Genomic DNA, 19,102 nt, shown 5'->3' on the forward strand with positions numbered 1-19,102 from the left:
GACGTGGCGCGCGGCGCGGGGATGGCGGCGGCGCGAAGTCCCGGCCGGCGCCTCTCCGTGCCGCCGCCGCTGCTGCTGCTGCTGGGCCTGGCCGCGATCGCCCTCCCGCCGCCTGCTGTCGCCCAGCCGCCGCCCGCCGCTCTCCGCGCTGGCCACGCCGCCTCTTCGCTGCCCGCCGCCGCTGCGGCGCCGCGCACCAGGTGAGGCGCGGCCCCCTCACCCCCGGCCACCGCGGGCCCCGACGCGGCCGGGCCCGGGCAGCGGCTTCCCCTCGGGCCCAGCGCGGGCCCGCTCTCCCCCGGCCCTGCCTGCCGGGGTCAGCCCCTGCCGCCCCTGCGAGCCTCCCGTCGGCACAGCCTCCTGCGCGGTGTCCCGAGGAGGGGCGGCGGGTCCCCTGCACCGGTGGCCTGCCGTGTCTCTGGGCACATAAAGGTCCTCCTTCGCTTGCGGGGGCTGTTCGGGTCGTTTCTGGAAGATGCCACTGCTGCTGCTGCTCTCAGCGTGGCCAGGGGACCCCAGCTTGTCTGCCTTGGGGAGAGTGACATACACTCTTTTCCCCTGTCCCTCCTCAACGTGTCCTCCCGTCTTCCTACTCAGCCCATAGCAATTAGCCCGAGTAACATGCCAGTCGTTTCGCTGTTCTCACTGCACACCGCGTTACCCTCAGGACGAGCAAGACACCTGAGGGGTTTAGCCCTTGGCCCCTGGTATCCTACCCCTCTGCAGTAAAGGCTCGTGACATGTGCCACCTCGATGACGTCCCATGAAGAGACCCTCGTGGCCACCCCAGCCCCTGCCGTACGCACTGTTCTGCCTTCCCCTACTTCGTCCCCTTCCATCTTCCGAGTACCACAAACTAACAAAAGAGGAACGGTTTCCAGCCCCGTGGAGTTGTGCCATGTGATTGTGGGGTAAAAAAACCCGCGTAAAAGTTTTAAACTCCCTAAAGTAATCACGTTGCTTTTTTCTCCCCAGATACCTGTTGTATGATGTCAATCCTCCTGAAGGGTTCAACCTTCGCAGAGATGTCTACATTCGCATTGCTTCCCTTCTAAAAACCTTGCTGAAAAGTGAAAACTGGGTGTTAGTTCTGCCTCCCTGGGGACGCCTTTATCACTGGCAAAGCCCTGACATCCTTCAGGTCCGCATCCCTTGGTCTGAGTTCTTTGATCTCCCAAGCCTCAACAGGAACATCCCAGTCATTGAATATGAGCAGTTCCTTGCAGGTAGAGTATGGAATCATACTATCTACAATTGACTACATATTTGGGGTGGTTTCTTCACAGGTTTATCCTTACGTGTGCTTTTATCCTTACATGTGAAATAAAAAAAAGTTAAAGGTGGCAAGAGGAGGGATGAGGAAGAATCGTGCTGAGTATTATTTGGCAGCTCATTTGATATAGCACTGCTGGCCCCTTGACTTTCCAGAGACCCCACAGAAAGACAGTTCATGCCTCTGGTTAAAGTCAAAGATACTTCTGCATAATTTTGGCCATAGTAACAACCCTGTAAGGAGAGAGATAGGCAGCCTGCAGCTTTCTGTTGAAATACAGACCCCTTTTTATGGAGGTGGTTGGACAGTAACAGTAAAAGCTGTACAGCGAGTTCTTCGGTGAACTTTTTCATCATCAGTGCTGCACATACTCAAAGTACTTATTCCCTGCTTTTTGTATACAAAATGGTATGTAAGAGAAAGACTTTCCCTAAGAATATGGAAACCGTGCAGTTGGTTCCTTTAGGATTTAGTGCCATGTTGAGCTAATCACCAAATGCCAAAGTCTGCAGCAGTGTCTCAGACTTTTTCAGCAAAGGAAATAAAGGCCACCAAATGTCACACCTCTGCAAAGAGCTCTGAAGGAATTGTTGTCTCCTGCCTTTCAGGAAAAAGCATTTAGAAACCCTGGAGTTTAGGGGACTTAAGTCGCTTTCCTGGAGGCAACTTTCCTGCAGTATTGAAAACCTTTGCGCTTCATGGTGCGTTTTACCCAGCTTTTAAATTTACATTTCTGTGGTGGTTCAGTTCTGTTTGGCACGATAAATCACACATAGCTGGGTGGGAGTAGCGGGTTGTCACATCCCCTGACCCTTTTAAATTTTCTGGCTCACACAGAACTGCCTTTCCTTTTTCATAGGGAAAACAGGAAAGAGAGAGAGCAGTGTAACATTCGCATTTCTAGCACATTTTTAACTGCAAGTAATGCTAGTTTGTACCTTTATCATGTGTTTTTTTCATGCCCACAAATGCTTTGCTTTGCCTTCTGCTCAGAGTCAGGTGGGCCCTTTATTGAGCAGATTTATGTCCTACAAGGCTATGCAGAAGGATGGAAAGAAGGAACATGGGAAGAAAAAATAGATGAAAGGCCATGCATTGATCAGCTTATGTACTCCAAAGACAAACATGAGTACTACAGGTAACATCTAGCAGTCCTTTCAGTCTTCGTTTTAGTTGTATTCAGTGAGACATTTATCTACTTTATCAGAACAGACTTGTGCAGTTGTTGTAGTATTATCTGTGAATCTCTGGATGCTTGGGGTTCACTTTATTTTTAAAACCCCATCAATAATAAAATGTTATATTGGTACTAGAAGATCTAATTTTAGAAAGTTGTTGTTTCACACAAAAACAGTATAAAGGAGCTGGCTAGTTTATTTACATTATATATCATCTTTCTAGGGTGTATTGTTTATTCGTTTAGTTATATATATGCCATTAATTTAAAATACAAACCTGTGAACCAATACTTTGTGTTCCCTTTCAGGGGATGGTTCTGGGGTTATGAGGAAACACGGGGCCTAAATGTCTCTTGCTTGTCTGTCCAAGGGTCTGCCTCTATTGCAGCTCCCATCCTTTTGAAGAACACTTCAGCACAGTAAGTTGCCTTGTATTACTGTTTATTGTTGCATTGTGTGCTCACAAACCTGTTGCCAGATGGGAAGAGCAGGAGGAACTTACAGGCTATGTCCCACTGTTGTGGTACTTCATCACTGAGTTACTGTAAATAATTTACAAAAGGAATTTAGGCTGTAAGAAACACCTAACTAATGTAAATTAGGTTAAATGCTGCAGTGCTGAAACCTAAAAGGAAATAGCCTTGAGCTCCTTCATACTCTTTGTCAGGTAGCTAAATGCCCTTGCCACTCTGTGTTTACCTTTCCTTTCTTTACACTTTGATCCTGGGTCAAGAGGGAAGAGAGTGGAATCAGTCTTTCCCAAGCCCACATCTCAGATGAGGAGGTGCAGTGCCTGGTCTCCTGTGAGATGTCCACCCTCAGTAGTGTGAGCTGATTTTAGGGAAAGCAAGTAGCGTGTTCCGTCTTTCCGCTCCGAGACGCCACTAGGATGATCAGAGGAAAGAAAATCTCTTATATGAGAGATGGAGCATGCTTACGTTATCCCGGTAGCAAAGTATTTCTAGTGAGCTGTAACCCTGAAGACATCATAGCAAAGCAAAAGGTACTGGGATACACGGGAGAACAGGAAGAGGAAATAATCACTGTCTATAAATTCATCAGGGGAATAAATCCATAGGAGAAAAAAACAACTGTGTAAGATGAAGTGCAGTTTTGCCATGAGAGCAAAAACATCCAAAAATTTGGTATAAATACAATTTAATTGGAAATGAGATGAAGGTTCCCCTAAGCAAAGCAGTGGGGATCTGTAGTACCTCCCACTGGGAGCAGAGGAAGCGAAATCCTGTTTTATAGCAGGAATGTTACTCTATTTGTAGGAGTTACACCATAATCTTTGCCAGTGACAGCAGAAAACTGGATTAAATAAGCTATAGAGGTCTCCATGTTTAGCCCTAAGGTTAACTCTTTTGTGGCAACTGTCAAATGTCTGGCGATGAGGAAGGTCAAGAGAAAAATTGGAAGCGGTGCCCAAGTATTCCTAACACACAGACAAGGTGCCTTATGCACAAGATGACATTTCTCAATCAGACCCGAGTAGGAAGAAGTATCAACATAACAGCAATGGGAGGGCTGCTGCAGTGGTTCGTGTTACAGTCGGTCTCGTTTAGTGGGGGAAATCCAAGAGCGACTAAAATCAGGTGTCTTGGGAAGAGTATAAGAACTGGGCAAGTGTGTGTGATGCCTCCCCTGAGTCCTGTCACACCCTTCAGATGTGTTGTTGTAGGGACCTTCTGAGCCAAAAGTTATTTTCTTAGCTTTTACATCCTTCAGTGAGTCCTTGGATCTGGGCAAGCCTCCCTTTGAACCCCTGTGCACACTGTTAGTATTCACAAAATCCTGGGACAAGACGTAAAGATTTTACACCTTAGCTGTGCATCCTATGAAAATCCACCTCCATTTGCAACTCCATTCTGCAAGTTTCATCGTATGTCCTCTAATTCATGTAGTGGAAGAGCTAGTGAACAAACAGCTCTTACATACTCACCTCCACGCCATGCATGATTTTATATCTCTCTATCGTATTCTCCTTCGGTTGTCTCCTCTGCAGTGTGAGGAGTCCTGGCTTCATTAGTAATTCCTTGTGTGAAAGCCGTTGGTGATCCTTGCTGCTGTTCTCCAAACCTTTACAGTTCAACTGATCCTGTACACTGAGTGCCAGTAAAGCCATTACATAGTGACATGCTCTGTTTAGCTCTTTCTTATTTTTCTGGTAATTCTGAATATACGAGTTCTATTTTTTTGACCTCTGATCAGTGTTGCCTTGACGTTTTCGTCAAACTGTCCTCATTCATAGAATCATAGAATGGTTTGGGTTGGAAGAGACCTCAAAGATCATCTAGTTCCAACCCCCCTGCCATGGGCAGGGACACCCTCCACTACACCAGGTTGCTCAAAGCCTCATCCAGCCTGGCCTTGAACACTTCCAGGGATGGGGTAGCCACAACTTCTCTGGACAACCATTCCTGAGCATCAGTGGTTAGTATAGACCCCTTTAGTTATCAGTTGAAACCAGCAAGTTTCTTTTTTTAATAGATGCACTCCTACATTAGATTTCATCTGCCACTTTATTGGTCAGTCATCAGACTTCTCTAATTCTTCACAATTGGCCTTTGTCTTTGCTGCTCAGAGCAATTTAAAATGATCAACAAGCTGTGTGACCCCAAAGTTCACGCCCTTTTGTGGGTTGTTAAGTAATATGGTGAAAAGCAGATCCCTTCCCCTTGTGACCTCCCTCTGCCATGAGAACTGGGGATTTATCCCTGTTAGTGAAAAATTTCAATTTAGAAAATTTGTGCTTAGTTGTTAACACAGGTTTTTGTAGTGCCTGTATGTTCTTTGATCTTTTGTTTTACTGTAGGACATTTTATTCCGCATACGGAAAACACCTTTGGTTTTGTTTTTGTGAGCATGACCCCTGCTTCCTCTAGGAGGTTCTCACATGCTCTGAGGCTGAGCATCATCTCATAGGTTACTTCTCCTGTTTCAATCACTCTCCCTGTTGGCAATCTCATTTCTCCAGCAGCAACTCCTGTGAGGACTATGTGAGGGATTGTTAGTGCTTGTTGGTGTTTAACTGTCACAATTAAGAGTACCATTTATTAAGGAAGAGAGCAGGAACACACAGTGGTGTCATTCCCTTCTCTTCCAGCAAGTCACAGTTTGCTTTATACAGAGTAGATCAGCAGCCTGTCCCTCATTCCCCACGCTCTCTTTGCAAACAGATCATAGTCTGTGCTTTATCCTGGAAACTGTATAAAGAAATGTACTAAGAAAAATTCTATTCCTAAGGGAACTCACTCAGTTTTACAATTTTTAATAGGTCAGTGATGTTAGACAGAGCTGAAAACCTTCTTCATGACCACTATGGAGGGAAGGATTATTGGAATGTGAGTATTTTCCTGTTAGCTTGTTTAGACTTTCTACTTGTTTCTGATAAAAATTCAGTAACCAATATGTGCTTCACTTTTGCCTTGGGTTTCTTTTCTTGAAAGTAACCTGTGTCTTATGTTTCAGCAGTGGATGCTAAAGGTGGTCTTCAGGCTGCTGTGGATTAGTATAATGCAGGAATTTGTCTTGGTGTCTTGATTAGACTTTGCAAAAGAATTACCAAAAGTGCTCAGTACTGTCCTAATGTCTCCCCACGGGCTTCAATGGCAAAATTCCCACAGGTTTCAAGGTAACACTGAGCACTTTGGGAGACCCCACCCAAGGGTCTATGGTAAAATAATTCCTATGGGACAAGTTTTAAGACAAAGTTAAAGCTTCAGCCAGGGGAAAATGGAACACGATATGAAGTGCTTGATATAATTAAAATTTTTAAGAGAAAGTGACTCATGCGATATTAAAAAACAAGTTACCTAGACCTCGGTCTTGCAAGTTATAAACATCTGGCTATTCACTTGGTATGTGGCATATTTTTCAGAAATAAACAGACAGTAGTTTGCTAACTATGAATTTTTCATTGGGAGTGACTTTCCAAACAGAGAAATGCAACCCACGTATCATTTCTGAGTCTGACTTGTAGTCCTGTAAAAGCAGACGTAAAATGCATATGGATCCATAGCACACATTTCTTAACGGTGGCACTTTAAACATTGCCTCAGCAATTTAAATTTGTCTCAAAATTATTTAAAACTTTCTGGAAAACATTCTTTCTTTTATTGCATGATTTTTGGTTGATTTTTTCTTAATAACTCTCTGGATAACATCTGGAGTTCTTTATAAGTCATCCTAACAGATGCGCTCTTGTCTCAAAGTAGTTTTTAATTTGTAACAAGCCAGCTTCCCTTTGCAACCAACCTATGTCTTTGGTGTCCAAAAATATTTGAATTTAATACTGAGCCACGTTGCTGTCATTGTTGTCACCGTTTTTGTCTAAGCTTCTCTACCACTGCAAGCTGAAAGGTATTGTTTTGGGATTCTTACTGGTTGAATGATCACAGAGTGGAAAAGACCTCCCAAAATGGTTTAGGAGCAACTGTTGGATCCCTTGAAGAGCATTAGTGTAGCATGTAGACCACATGAGAGCTTTACCATCTATATGGAAGCAGGAAGTTCTCTAAGGACAACTTTAGAAAAGCCAGCAGTTTTGCATTTGGTTTCACCATTCCAGGGGGATAATCTCAAAGAATTAGAGTATCTGTACCGTTAATTCAATTCATGTACACGAAAGGGAACATAACCAAGACTGATTTTATTTGTTTGTTTTCCCAGACTTAGAATCACAGAAAAATTCAGGTGGGGAGGTGTCTTGGCAGCCCTACCTTGAGGTTTGCACTCCAGAACTTGATCTGGTGGTTTGGGGCTGTGTCCAGCTGAATGTGGAAAGTCCCCATGGATGGAGATCCGTCACCTCTCGGGTCTGTCCCATTGCTCTGCCACTCTTGTGGGCAAGACATTTTTCTTGCCCACAAGAATAATTCCTTTTTTGTCACTTTTCCACTGAATTTGACAGGAGTGTGTGTGGCTAGATGCATGATTTTTTTAAGCAGGTTTTATTTTTACGGGTGTTTTGGAAGCTAAAATCTTTGCCCAGCTTATGTTTCCAAGGCTGAAGTATGTTGCTAGAGTGTTTAATTTGGTATATTACATGTTCTGTTGTGTAAGTAACTACAGTCTACTCATGTGCCTGTGTACTGCGGGGTCAGACGAGTATACTGGTTGTAAGTGGTTATGATTAGGATTAAACAGTTAAAGCTCAGATGAAAGGTTAGAAGTCGTTTCTTGTGGTTCTGTGTGGATGTATCAGAAGTAACTGCATCCTGGAAGCTCCTTGTATTTGAAACTATCTCCATTTAGTCATTTTTAGCTCTCCCTTTTTCTGACTCAGCATCTGTTCTTATTCCAACAGACTCGTCGAAGTATGGTGTTTGCTAAACACCTCCGTGTAGTGGGAGATGAGTTTAGAAAGAAATACCTTCAATCCACGGATGAGGCAGACAGGACTCTTTACAAGGAGGACTGGACACAGATGAAGGTAAAATCATAACAGTCTATTTCCTGTAACGAGTGTAAATTTTGGAAGATACATGTGAATCTAGCTCTCCCTGCTCAGATCAATGTGGATGTGCATGTTCCTACTGTACGTCTTCTCCCTGTGTGACGTGACATGAGTTAACGGAGTCTGTTGAGATGTGGCTGACAGGTTCTAGGTGCCAGATTTCTGTTACCCTCATTTCACTAAAGTTAACTTGTTTTTCTACTTGTATTAAGCAGCATCTGTGGGTGTAAAGTTCAGCTGCAAACTGCCAGTTGTGGATTTGGTCACGGAGAGCAATTTTTGCTTAGAAAGATTTCGTGCTCTAGTTTCCCTCGTATGATGCAGGCCACCCAAGATCAAAACGCTGCAATTAGGGCACCAGAATAATGCAAATCCATACCTTAAAATTACCTTCTGCAGCTCGAGTAATTCAGTGCCTCACCCAGAGATTGTGCATTCACGCCTTTTCAGTGCGAATGAACAGTGGTGCTCTCAAGCTTTAAAGTTTATTGATCTTTCTCTCTTAGGTTAAGATGGGCACAGCTCTAGGTGGTCCATACCTTGGGGTTCATCTCAGAAGGAAAGACTTCGTTTGGGGTCACAGAGAAGACGTACCTTCCCTGCAAGGAGCAGTAAAGAAAATCCGCAGCCTCTTGGAGATGCATAAACTTGAAAAAGTTTTTGTAGCCACTGATGCTGTCGAGGAGGGTAGGCAGATTATAGTCAGTTTAGGATTGATAACTTTTGACAATGAGTGCAGCAATTACCACTTTGTTTTTATAAATGACTGGAAGTTCATATGCCTCTGTCATTGAACAGGGAATTGAACAGGAGCGGGCAGCTGTTTCCTCTCAGGTTCAGTAGCTGATATCAAACCATTCATTTGGTATTTCCTGTAGGAGGTTTGACTGTCTCTACAGTGGGAAATTGGGAATTGAATTTGCCTGTTCCTCTTCCTCTTTCTTCCATCCCACCTTTTTTCTTAGCATTGCAGAGACTCTTGGACATGCTGGTGGGAAGGGTCCTCTGAAGTCTCCCACCCAGCCTTCCCCTTGGCTGCCTCCAACACCAGACTGGGGTGGACCTGGCTGTGTGTGGCCAAGGCATAAAAACCCCAAGGGTGAGGTTCCCCCTCCAGGGCTGCACCTCACTCCTGGTACTATCTAGGGATCTGTTTCACTGTATGATGTTAGAATAACCCTGCAGAGCATGGCATCATCTAAGTTTGCTGTCAAGAAAGGCCTATTGGTACACCTACCCTGTAGGTTTATAGAGCAACATTAATGGTAGTAATGTCCATTCTACCTCCTACAGGCTTCCCCACCCCCTTGGCACCACGTCTCTGCCTCACTGGCTCCTGCCCCTGCCTACTATACTTTCGTATTTGGCAAATGTGTTGCAAGATTTGTAGGTAGATTTTGGTTTCGCATGCTTCATAAATATTCACACAGGATTTCCTTAAACACTTACATTTTATGACAGCAACAAGTTGCTCTTTATGATGTAAAAATAAATGTGTATCTTTCCCTTTTTCAGAGGTTGAATTGCTCAAGAAACTGCTGCCTGAGATGGTGAGGTTTGAACCCTCTTGGGAGGAGCTGGAACTCTACAAAGATGGGGGCTTGGCCGTGATTGACCAGTGGATCTGTGCACATGCAAGGTAGCGAATTTGACTTTTCTTTGAGGAGCCAAATCTTAATGTCACAAAACTGAATATTGTTTTTGACCCGGATATAGTTGTTTACAAATCATATAGAATATGATATTGCGTAATTTTATGTATATATTAAATAGATGTATGATAGTTACATTGAGTATAAATATATATATAATTTCATTATAATATAATTTCAATGAACATTAAAGTTCATTGGACCGAAATCAATTACTCGCATTTTAAAAACTGGTCCCCTTCACAAACCCATTCTGATTTTTTTTCGCAGGTATTTTATAGGCACCTCAGTTTCAACATTCTCCTTCCGGATCCATGAGGAAAGGGAGATCTTGGGATTTGATCCAAAAACAACTTACAACCGATTTTGTGGTGAAAAAGAGAAAAACTGTGAGCAGCCAACTCACTGGAAAATTGTGTACTAAAATACTGAAATCCAAGGACTTCAGTCCTGGTGAGCTCAAAAGAATAAGGAAAACCTGTGGGGAAACATCTCCCTTTGACCAAACTACAGCTCAGTTCTCTACTCCCTTCTCGGTGTTTACTTGGCATTCGAGTTTTGAAGTACAAGCAATATTCACCTTCTTAGCCAGGCACTGATGGGAGCGAGGAAAATGAAGTCAACCTGGAATCCAGTTCTCAGCAGAGCTAGGATTAGAGGACAATACTAGACACTGCAATTGAGACTTGAAAGGCAAAACTTTGTCCTGATACTGAGTAACAAATGAAGTAAGTCACGACTTTCTTTGAAGTTCTGAGGGAGAAGAGGAACGATTTAACTTTTATAAATGTAACACAGCTGTGGCCTGTACTGAATTTTGTCTTTATTTTTTGTTCTGGTCAGTGTTTGCCTCTCTGATCACAAAAAGTAATCTCAGTTTTGTAACCTGCACTACATGAGATGCGGATTGTGTATAAACTGCCATTCCTTGGGGAAATCTTCTCTTTTCAAGTAGTAATTTGTGAACTGATGCTATTGTCTGATGCATCAGTGCTTGATAAGAAGAGGTGGTGTTTCTACCTGAACACGAGCTGCTTCTAATAGCAGTCTCAGAGGGTCTGTGCTGAGAGAGGCACAAAGATGGGTAGGGTGGTAAAAGAAAGGTTATGTTTCTTCTTATGTTTTACCTTCACAAAGACAACTTTTTTTTTCATCCTCCCAAAGGCCTCTTCAGTTGGACTGATGCAGAAGTCAGTCTCCTTTTGGCATCAGCCAGTCACTCAGTTCAGTGATGGTGATGCTTTGCATGCTAAAAGGCCTTTCAAGTTTCCACATAAGTTAAATGGATCATCCCGGTAATTCAACAAGTTATTCCTCATTTCTGCTTTCAGTTTATGCAAGGGAGCAAACTGATGACAATCACAGACAGGAAAGGTCGTTGGGCCCCAAGATAACGTGTATAAGGCTAGCAGCAGTCAGGGACCTTGCAGGTGAGGGTATGCTCTGATGGAGACGGCTGGCTGGTGGTACAGGGGAAGATCCTTATGCTACACCACCAGCCAGAGGGAAAGCTTAGCTCCCGTTTGAGAAGGGTTTTGTTTGACTACCAATTCTAGCTGTTACGGTCTCCTGCTATGTAGAATTGGCTGCTGGGAAGTATTCTGCTCTGTTCTGTGCTTTAGGTGGGTCTTTTGCCCTGCAGATCTACATGACTGTTAAGTAGGTGAAACCTTTTTCAGAAGCGGACTAGGAGACAGATTTCAAAATGTGAAGCAGACATTTTTCCTTAAAGTCAGTTTTACCAGATTACCTCGCTGTTAGGAGACCCTTCTCTTGCACTTTGCTCTTGGCTTGAGTAGGAGCATATAAAGCTGTCCTGCACTGTGCAGCGGACATTTCACAGAAGCTCCCAGACAATTAGGTGGTTTACTCCCACGCAACTGCAGCAGAAGCTGTAAAGACTTCTCAGACAGTAGTAGCAGCAGCTCTCCTGTTCTTACCAGCTGTTCATTGTATCTCTATGCTGCAGCTGAGCCTCTTTGGCAACAAAGTCCAGCATTTGGCCAAGCATTTCAAAGCAGTGCCTTTTCCCACTAAGTTAAGTGTTCTCATTTAGCCTGTGTGCCATGTAAAGCAATGATGGTATTTTACGTGTGATGTATACCTCAGTTCGTGGAGAAAAATAAAAAGCTTTGTAGCATTTTATGTGACGTGTCCATGCTTCTTACTTCTTTCTAACCGTGTATTTTGCTGTTTCTTAGCTCCCTAGCATTGGACTCCAGCGTAGAAGAAACTTAGACAAGACCTACATGCCCTGACAAGGTTTTTTTCATCCTCTGTTCCAGAGGTGCTGCATTAGCAAGTGTAGCCAGCATTACCCTTCTTGGCACCGGGAGATTGCATCTGGTAACTCTTAGTGCCTTGCCACTGCAAGAGGGATGTAGACAAACAGGAGAGAGTCCAGAGGAACGCTGCTAAAACCATTGGCAGCTGGAGTACATGGCATATGAGGAGAGGTGAGAGCTAGGCTTTTTCAGCCTGGAGAGGATGAAAGAGGAATGTAACTGTAGTCTTTCACTACCTAAGAGAGGTCACAGGGAAGGCAGCACCGGACCTTCCTCAGAGGTGCACAGCAAAACCACAGGAAGCTACAGACACAAACTGCCACAAGAAAACTTCTGCTGGGGTGTAAGGTACAGCCTCTCACCCCCAGGAGCTGTGCAGCCCTGGGACAGGGTGCAGAGAGGAGTGGGGAGTCTTTGGACTGTGCCGCTTCAGCCTCACTAAAAGAGTCAAAGGCAGCAGAGGACAAGCTCAAATGAAAGCAGATTGTAGAGAAATGACATCCACCTTTCTGGCTCAAACGGAAAACGAGGATCAGAGATGAGAGCAGGGTGACAGCTCCCACAGTCAAGGGTTTCCAACAGCATTCCCTCTCCCGTGAATCCCTGCCATCACGACGAAAAGCTGGTAAGGCGACAGCAGTGGATGAAAGGGTGGCATTTCCTTCTTGTTTCTTAAGTTCACAAGACCTTGAGACATGACTCTCCTTTATCTTTGCGGTGACAATACATGTATTTACAAACATACGTGAGTACACAAATACATACGCAGTGATGCATGTGCGCACGAGCACAGCGCCTTTCATACGGCAATCTGCGCCAGAAGGTCTACTGCCCTGTAATGGCGTGTTTGCCGGTGTTCTACCACCGTCTGCTGCTTTCTGCGTTGTAGAGCAAGGAGTTGAACAGCGCAGACCTTGTTATCCCGTTGCACGGGACAGCTTAGGAGATTTGCAGCCTCGGCAGCAATGCTGTTCCGTTCCGTTGTTAGAGTAGATGGACTTGCAGGATCGGTTCTTTGTGTCTCAGCGTACCATGGAAGAAGACACGTTCATCAACGTGAGAGTAAGAAGAGCAAAAGTTCTGTGCCATGCACGAATGTCCACAGTGTTGTGATGGTTTTCTCTCCACCTTCGAGGGCAAGGCCTTCCCTGTGGCTGAGGTGGCCCCAGCACATGGAGCAGCTGGGATCAGCTCTGCTCGGAGCTCCAGCAGCACAGCCAGCCATTGCCCCAGAGACGAGGCCGCCTCCTCCATGCCCTGCGGAGCCGGTCTTGCAGTGCCCGTAGCCCAAATCCAGAGGCAGGCCTTGTCTCTACAGGTCTTAGCTGCGACAGGGTTTGAGCTGCCAGGTTTGAGACGACAGGGCTGTCGTCATTTCTCATGTCTTGAAGGGCTGGCACAGAGAGGAATAGAGCCAAGGTCAGAGCCCGCATCTGCGGGGACCCCAGGATCCCCTCCTGCCAGGGCCACCCCACCCAGCTCTTCCCATGGCCAGGAGGGAGCAGAGGCCAACAGGATCAGCTGGAAGGTGCTGGCCACGAATACTCCACGTGTCCCTGAAATCTATCTCCGTTCTGCCCATGCCACCCCTCGTCCAGGCAGGGAGCAGAGCCCTCCCCAGCCAGGGCAGGGATCGCATCTCCCTGCCCAGGCTCTTTCCTCCTCCCCAACAGCCCCACTGCCACCCCGCTGCCCTCACTCACCCTCGCAGAAGATCTGGATCTTCTCTTCCTGCTGACCTCTCACATGCTGCCCAGCGAGCCCTGGGAACACACAGCCCGTCACAGACCCTGCAAGCCTCAGCAGCACAGCTTCCCCACCTCAGCCCAGCTGCACGCTTCCCTCCCCTCGGCAGCGCGGAGCCTGGGCCGTTCCCCGAGCGTGGCGCCCAAGGGCAGGGGTGGGAGAGGGTGGCAGGGAGCCCCGTGGTTGCCCTGCCCCTGCGTCAGGTCGTCGGGGCTCCACAGCCACTGGGCCGATTCCTGCTGCCCGTGCAGCAGCCGGGGCTGGGGCCAAGCCGCAGTGGGGCAGGGAGGAATCCCTGGGGGTTGTCGCTCACCCATGAACACGATGGCCGCCTGCCGTGTGGACTCATGTGGGCTCTGCAGGTACGGCAGGGACTGGTGCAGCAACTCCTCTGCTCTGCTGCTGTACTCTGCCAGCTGGAGAGAGTGCAAGGGCATGGAGGGAAGGGTTGGTGCAGACTCTTTCCCTCGGCTGCGTAGTCCCTGCGCCCTGGATTGGCCTCCACTGCCAGGACACCCACAGTGCCCAGCCGGCAGCCAGCTGGTGCCAGGGTTTGGAGGGAGCAGAGGGCTGGGTGCTGCCAGGGGAGCTGCGGTGCCACCCTGTCGCCAAAGGCCTGCTGGATCAGGGCTCCATTGGCATCCCTGGGCTCAGGGAGGGAGAGGAGCCTGGAGAAAAGCCCGCGGGACCGCCTGCCCGAGGGAAGGGGGCATGTGTGGGGTGCAGGGTGGTGGCGATGGGCTGCAGCAGTGGGCAGGGGCACAGCTGGCAGTTCCACACGCTGGGCATTGGAGGCAGGAGGTTGGTTCGGGCTGAGTCTGGGGCTTTGGGACCATCCTTACCAGGCACTCGCCGACTGCCTGTGTCTGCTCCCTCTCCAGCAGCTGACAGAGCTTCGTCTTTCTCAGGAACTTGGCAGCTCCTATGAAGGTTTCCCGAGAGGCCTGGAGAGCAGCAGAGACTGGGAGATGGCACCGCTGCCCAGGGCACAGGACCTGCATCCCCTGCACCTGGGCAAGGCTCAGGGCCTCCCCTGGGCCCTGGCGGGAAGATGCAGCAGCTGGGGAACATGTCCGTCACTGGTTCAGTGACCGGGCAGAGGATGGGGGCAACCCCCATGTCTGGGGGACAGAGGTCCCAGAGCTGCTGCTCCATAGCCGAGGCCAGGAGGAGGCTGGAGCGCGGCAGTCCGTGAGGTGCCAGGGCAGGAGGCGGCCGAGCCACCTCCCGTGGGGACCCCAGCACGTCAGAAATTCTCACCTCTGCCACGTGCTGGTCCTCATCGTGCAACTGGTAGAGCAGCGGGAGCAGGCTCTGCCGCACCTGTGCCTTCAGCTGCTTTTTTCCCCATTTCTCTACAGACTGCATCGTGTCTCGGAACATTCGGATGGAGAGCAGTCGCACGTAGCTGGACTCCTGGTGGAGAGGAAGAGGGTGAGACGTCAGCACCGGCTGCTCCAGGCCCACCTGGGCACGGGTCTGAAAACCCACAGGGCACAAAGTTTCCTGGCAGCACCCAGCACCCAGGGTGGTGGGCACAAAGCCTTACGTTGTCAAAGAGTGGCCGGAGCCTCTCAGCCAGCTGCAGAGCGATGTGGCTGGTCATTGGGATGTCTTTGGACTTGAGCACCTTGCTGAGTACAGACAGGATCATCCTGGCAATCTCCACGTCTGTGTCCTGCAGTAGCTCTATGAGGCTTTGTGTCAGGGACCGCATTCTTCTGGCCTGTGTGGAACACAACGCCGGGTTGTGAAGCCATAAACGGCTGCACTGCCAAAGCCACTCCGGCGATTCGACCCCACGCTGCTGCCTCGGGGTGCAGAAGCCGAAGTCCTGCCCCGAAGAACTCAGGCAGGTGAACGGTGAGGCAGGAGAGCTGGGAGCAGCTACCACAGCTCCCAAAGCCCAGCCACAGCCAAGCTACGGTGATGCCCGGCCCCCCGGTGCCCCTGGCTCACCATTGCAGGCCTCTCGCAGAACACCACGAGGCATCTGAGGGCCAGGCGACGCAGTGCTGCGCACTCACTCTGCAGGTGCCATGGGATGAGCTGCAGGATGCGATCCTTCTCCACCCTTACGTCAGGGCGGGCCAGGAGCTGCAACACACCAAGCAGGGACAGGGGTGCCAGTCAGCAGGACCACAGCTCCGCGCAGGGCTGGCCCAGCCGGCAGCACGGGGCACGGGCACCGCTGCAGGCGGCAGAGCTTCTGAGCACCCTGCCCTTGGCAGCCTCTGATCGCTCGGCCCTCAAGAAGCTGTGAGGGAAGAGCGAGAGCAGCCCACGGAGGGCACGGAACACAGGGGTGGCCGAGCGTCCCCCCAGCAGCGAGGGGCCACGGGCAGCGCAGGCCACCCTCTGCCCCGGCTCCCCCAACAGGGCTCCCCCCGCAGCTGCGGCTACCAGAGGGCAGAGCGGTGGGAGGCAGCTCAGCACGGCGGCACTCGCCATCGGGCTCACCTCGACGAGGAACGCCATGGCGGGGACCTCCCAGCGCGGCTCCTTCCTGCTGAGCAGGTTGAGGAGGCGGCGCGCCAGGTGCTGACAGAACTTCACTGAGACAGCGCACGTCACTCTGGCAGGGGGAAGAAGGCATCGTCAGCCCTGAGCAGGGTGGGCAGACCCTCCTGGGACCAAATCACGGAGACCGAGTCTTTCCCCACTACCTCTCGCCAGGGGAAGAGCAGCAGCAGGCTCCTTTGGGGAGGAGACTGGAAAAACACCCGTCCTGCCCTCAACCTTTCCCTTCAAGGAGCCCTCTTTCCTGCCCACCGGGGACTCATGTCACCCAGGCTCAGCCCCTGGCCTTCGGTGCATCCTGCCCCGTCCCGACGGCTGCCCTCAGCAGGGCTGCCTGCAGACAGACCCCTGGCTCTGTGCCGTCAGCCCAGGGCCCATGGCAACAGACGCTGGTGCTTTGGGAGCTGGCTGCTCCTGTGCACCCACCTCTGCCAGGCTTTCCCAGTCTGATGGGCAACCCCTTGGTGACAAGTCCCTCTGGCCAAGAGCGAGGAGATTCTGTGGTGCACCCTGTCTGCAGGGCAGAAATAGCAGGGGAGTGGGGAGAAGGGGGCTCTCACCTGGCCAGCAGACTCATTGCACAGTGGTGGGTCTCAGCATTGAGGAGCAGGTCCCAGCCGCGCTTACGTTCGAATTCAAACACCACGTCCTCGTGCCAAACACAACGAAGCAGCGTTTTCGCAGTCAGCAGTGCAAATCTGGGTGCAGAGCAAAGCCCGGGTCACACCGTGAGCCTTGGCCCCAGCTGCGGGACCATGGGAGAGATGACAGGACTGGGATGGAGCACCTGTTGGGGTTGGTGGGAAGGCAGCCTTCCTCTTGGCATTCCCTCCAGAAGGTATCGACCTCCTCTGGCATCTGCTCTGTGATGAAGAAAACTTGGAAAAGCAGAGCCAGGAAGAGACGGGAGGTATACTGCTTCAACGTCAGTGAGCACCTAGGCAGCTGGAGGATTGTCCACAGTGCCCTGGTTGCCTGCAGAAAACAAAATGCTCAGAGATAGTGCTCAGTGTTGAGACATCCCCGTGGCAGGGCCCGAGAGCAGGAGGGTGAGGCTCAGGCGCTGCCCTCAGCCACGGGAGATGCCGGGGCAGCACCTGGCCTGGCTGCTCCTAAAGCTGCCCCCAAGCCAGCTTTGCAGCCCACTGCTTGAGGCGAGGAGATGCAGTAGCGGGGAAGGATGGAGAGCCACCAAGAGAGGCGATGCTGGTGGTGAGCAAAGACCTGCTCCAGAAACTCACAGCCAGGGCAAACACGTCCATGGTGTTCCCATCGGAGGTGGGTGTGCTGTGCAGCGGCCAGTCCTCCAGCACGCAGAGCAGCTCCGGCAGCACCTTTTCTGCGGTCTTCCCCGTGGAGACCATGATGTTCCACATGGTTGCAGCAGCTCTGCAAGTCCAGAGCTCTCTGTCAGCAGGGTCTCGGCCACAGCACTGTGGCCTGGGGCACCGCAGGGTCCTGGGCTGGCCGCCAGCCCTGCCTCTTCCCACTGCCCCGTGTCGACAGCACCCAGTGGGCCCGCTTCTGTGGGTGCCTTGAGGGGCAGGGAGGGACCATGGCAGCGGATGCTGGGGCTGACATGCCAGGGCTGGGAAACGGAGGGGCCGAAGGGTCCTGAAAAATCTCCGTCTGTCTGGCAGCCCACATGGGATGGATTCCCAGGGCTGATGGGCTGGTGAGCCCTGAGCCATCATGGCAGGCACACCCCGTACCTGTCGCACTGTGGGGCGCAGCGCAGGAGGGTCACCACTACGTCATGGGGGTGTGCGTGGGTCAGCATCTGAAGGGCTTTGTCCATCCTGGGCTCTGCAGATGCATCCGTGTTGGACTGGAGCCACTGGTAGGTGCACCTCACAATCCTGGGCACCTGGAGGAGACATGGCTGAGAGCTGGAGTGCTGCCAGAGGGAGACATTTCCCCAGCTTCCCCCATGAAGTGCTTCCCTTCCCACCACACCGTGCTGGGCAAAAAGGCCCAGCGGACGCAGCTTCAGGGGGCACACAATCCCTGGGGCCCTCAAGCCCTGGCCACAGGCTACTTACCTGCGTCGGATCGGGGACTTCACTTTCCCCGAGCCCATTCAGCATGACAGCAAAAGTCTCTGCTGCACAGAAGTCGGGGTCTGCCATGCCCTTGGTGGCTGAGCTGCTGGTGGGCTTGAGGGACTCCTAAAACATTTGCAGGAGAAGGAAGGGGAGAGCAGACAGGGATGTCACACCGAGTGCCCCGATGGCAGTGCTCGGCTGAGCAGCGAGAGCAGCCCCAGCCCGGGCAGGGATGGCTGCGGGTACCTGCACTGTGCTGTGGAAGTGGGCATGGGTACGGTCCTGATCCTGCTCCTCTTCCGGCAGGTCTTGCTCTGGATCTGGCAAAGACAGAGCGCAGGCAGAGCTGAGGGGCTGCGCAAGGGGCTGGAGAACACAGCCGATCCCCGCGCTTCCCGGGCAGGAGCAGCCCCACGAGAGGGGCTGGTGGGATGCTGACCCTCGCCTCTCTGGCTGCAGGTTGGGGCCGGGGGTGCCCAGCGGATGGAGCCCAGCTGGAGCCTGGCTGTGCAAACAGCCCGGTCCCCTCTTTCCCTCGGGATGCCCAGGGGGATGGGGCTGGGCTGGCTGCAGCCACCAGCCCTGTGGCCCAGCCCAGCCACTCACCTGCCAGCAGCGACTGGACCTCCTCCTCCTCATCGGGCTGCCATGCTGCGGCAGCCCCAGCGCCTTCCTCCTCCTCTTCCTCCCCTGCCAGCCAGGCCAGCCTGGGCACACTGGGGGGTCCCTCTGCCATCCTGCTGAGGCCTCAAGGGCTCCTGTTGCAGGGGAGACTGGGTGCGGATCAGTGAGGGACAGAGTGGCTGCAGAGAGGCTCCTCGTAGCCCCACTCCGTTCTCTGTCCTGCCCCGTTGCATCTGCTGGGCACTGTGGAGTGGCCGAGTCACCACCGGTAACCATATTGCATGGGTCACAAAGGGCCACGTGCCACCCACGGGCAGT

The 19,102-nt window shown here is 50.8% G+C and overlaps 2 protein-coding genes across 2 annotated transcripts; one reads left to right on the forward strand and one right to left on the reverse strand.

Annotated features, from left to right (window-relative positions):
* Positions 1 to 21: 21 nt before the first annotated feature.
* Positions 22 to 11,709, forward strand: POFUT2 (protein O-fucosyltransferase 2). Its single transcript, XM_086615863.1, has 9 exons — positions 22 to 200; positions 976 to 1,226; positions 2,267 to 2,411; positions 2,760 to 2,870; positions 5,732 to 5,798; positions 7,763 to 7,888; positions 8,419 to 8,599; positions 9,428 to 9,551; positions 9,835 to 11,709. Exons 1-9 carry the CDS (start codon positions 22 to 24, stop codon positions 9,986 to 9,988), a joined length of 1,338 nt encoding a protein of 445 aa, XP_086471989.1. The 3' UTR covers positions 9,989 to 11,709.
* Positions 11,710 to 13,544: 1,835 nt separating this feature from the next.
* Positions 13,545 to 18,896, reverse strand: LOC147528343 (maestro heat-like repeat-containing protein family member 7). The gene is made up of 13 exons (XM_086615864.1): positions 18,767 to 18,896; positions 18,407 to 18,480; positions 18,158 to 18,283; positions 17,828 to 17,982; positions 17,357 to 17,504; positions 16,903 to 17,090; positions 16,676 to 16,813; positions 16,056 to 16,170; positions 15,555 to 15,692; positions 14,856 to 15,011; positions 14,438 to 14,539; positions 13,909 to 14,011; positions 13,545 to 13,612 (listed from the first exon to the last, which is right to left on the reverse strand). Exons 1-13 carry the CDS (start codon positions 18,894 to 18,896, stop codon positions 13,545 to 13,547), a joined length of 1,641 nt encoding a protein of 546 aa, XP_086471990.1.
* Positions 18,897 to 19,102: the final 206 nt, after the last annotated feature.

Source organism: Tauraco erythrolophus, chromosome 8 (genome assembly GCF_009769465.1).
Source record: "Tauraco erythrolophus isolate bTauEry1 chromosome 8, bTauEry1.pri, whole genome shotgun sequence".
Lineage (NCBI taxonomy): Eukaryota > Metazoa > Chordata > Aves > Musophagiformes > Musophagidae > Tauraco > Tauraco erythrolophus.

Bases quoted from the DNA above. Each gene is read 5' to 3' on its own strand.
- LOC147528343 (XM_086615864.1), bottom strand. From the start codon at position 18,896: ATGGCAGAGGGACCCCCCAGTGTGCCCAGGCTGGCCTGGCTGGCAGGG. The intron at 15,012-15,554 runs GTGAGCCAGGGG...CCTCTCCACCAG, and splicing joins TCTGCGAGAGGCCTGCAATG to GAGTCCAGCTACGTGCGACT. The intron at 13,613-13,908 runs GTGAGCGACAAC...GTGTGTTCCCAG, and splicing joins GGCGGCCATCGTGTTCATGG to GGCTCGCTGGGCAGCATGTG.
- POFUT2 (XM_086615863.1), top strand. From the start codon at position 22: ATGGCGGCGGCGCGAAGTCCCGGCCGGCGCCTCTCCGTGCCGCCGCCG. The intron at 2,412-2,759 runs GTAACATCTAGC...GTTCCCTTTCAG, and splicing joins GACAAACATGAGTACTACAG to GGGATGGTTCTGGGGTTATG. The intron at 2,871-5,731 runs GTAAGTTGCCTT...AATTTTTAATAG, and splicing joins TTGAAGAACACTTCAGCACA to GTCAGTGATGTTAGACAGAG.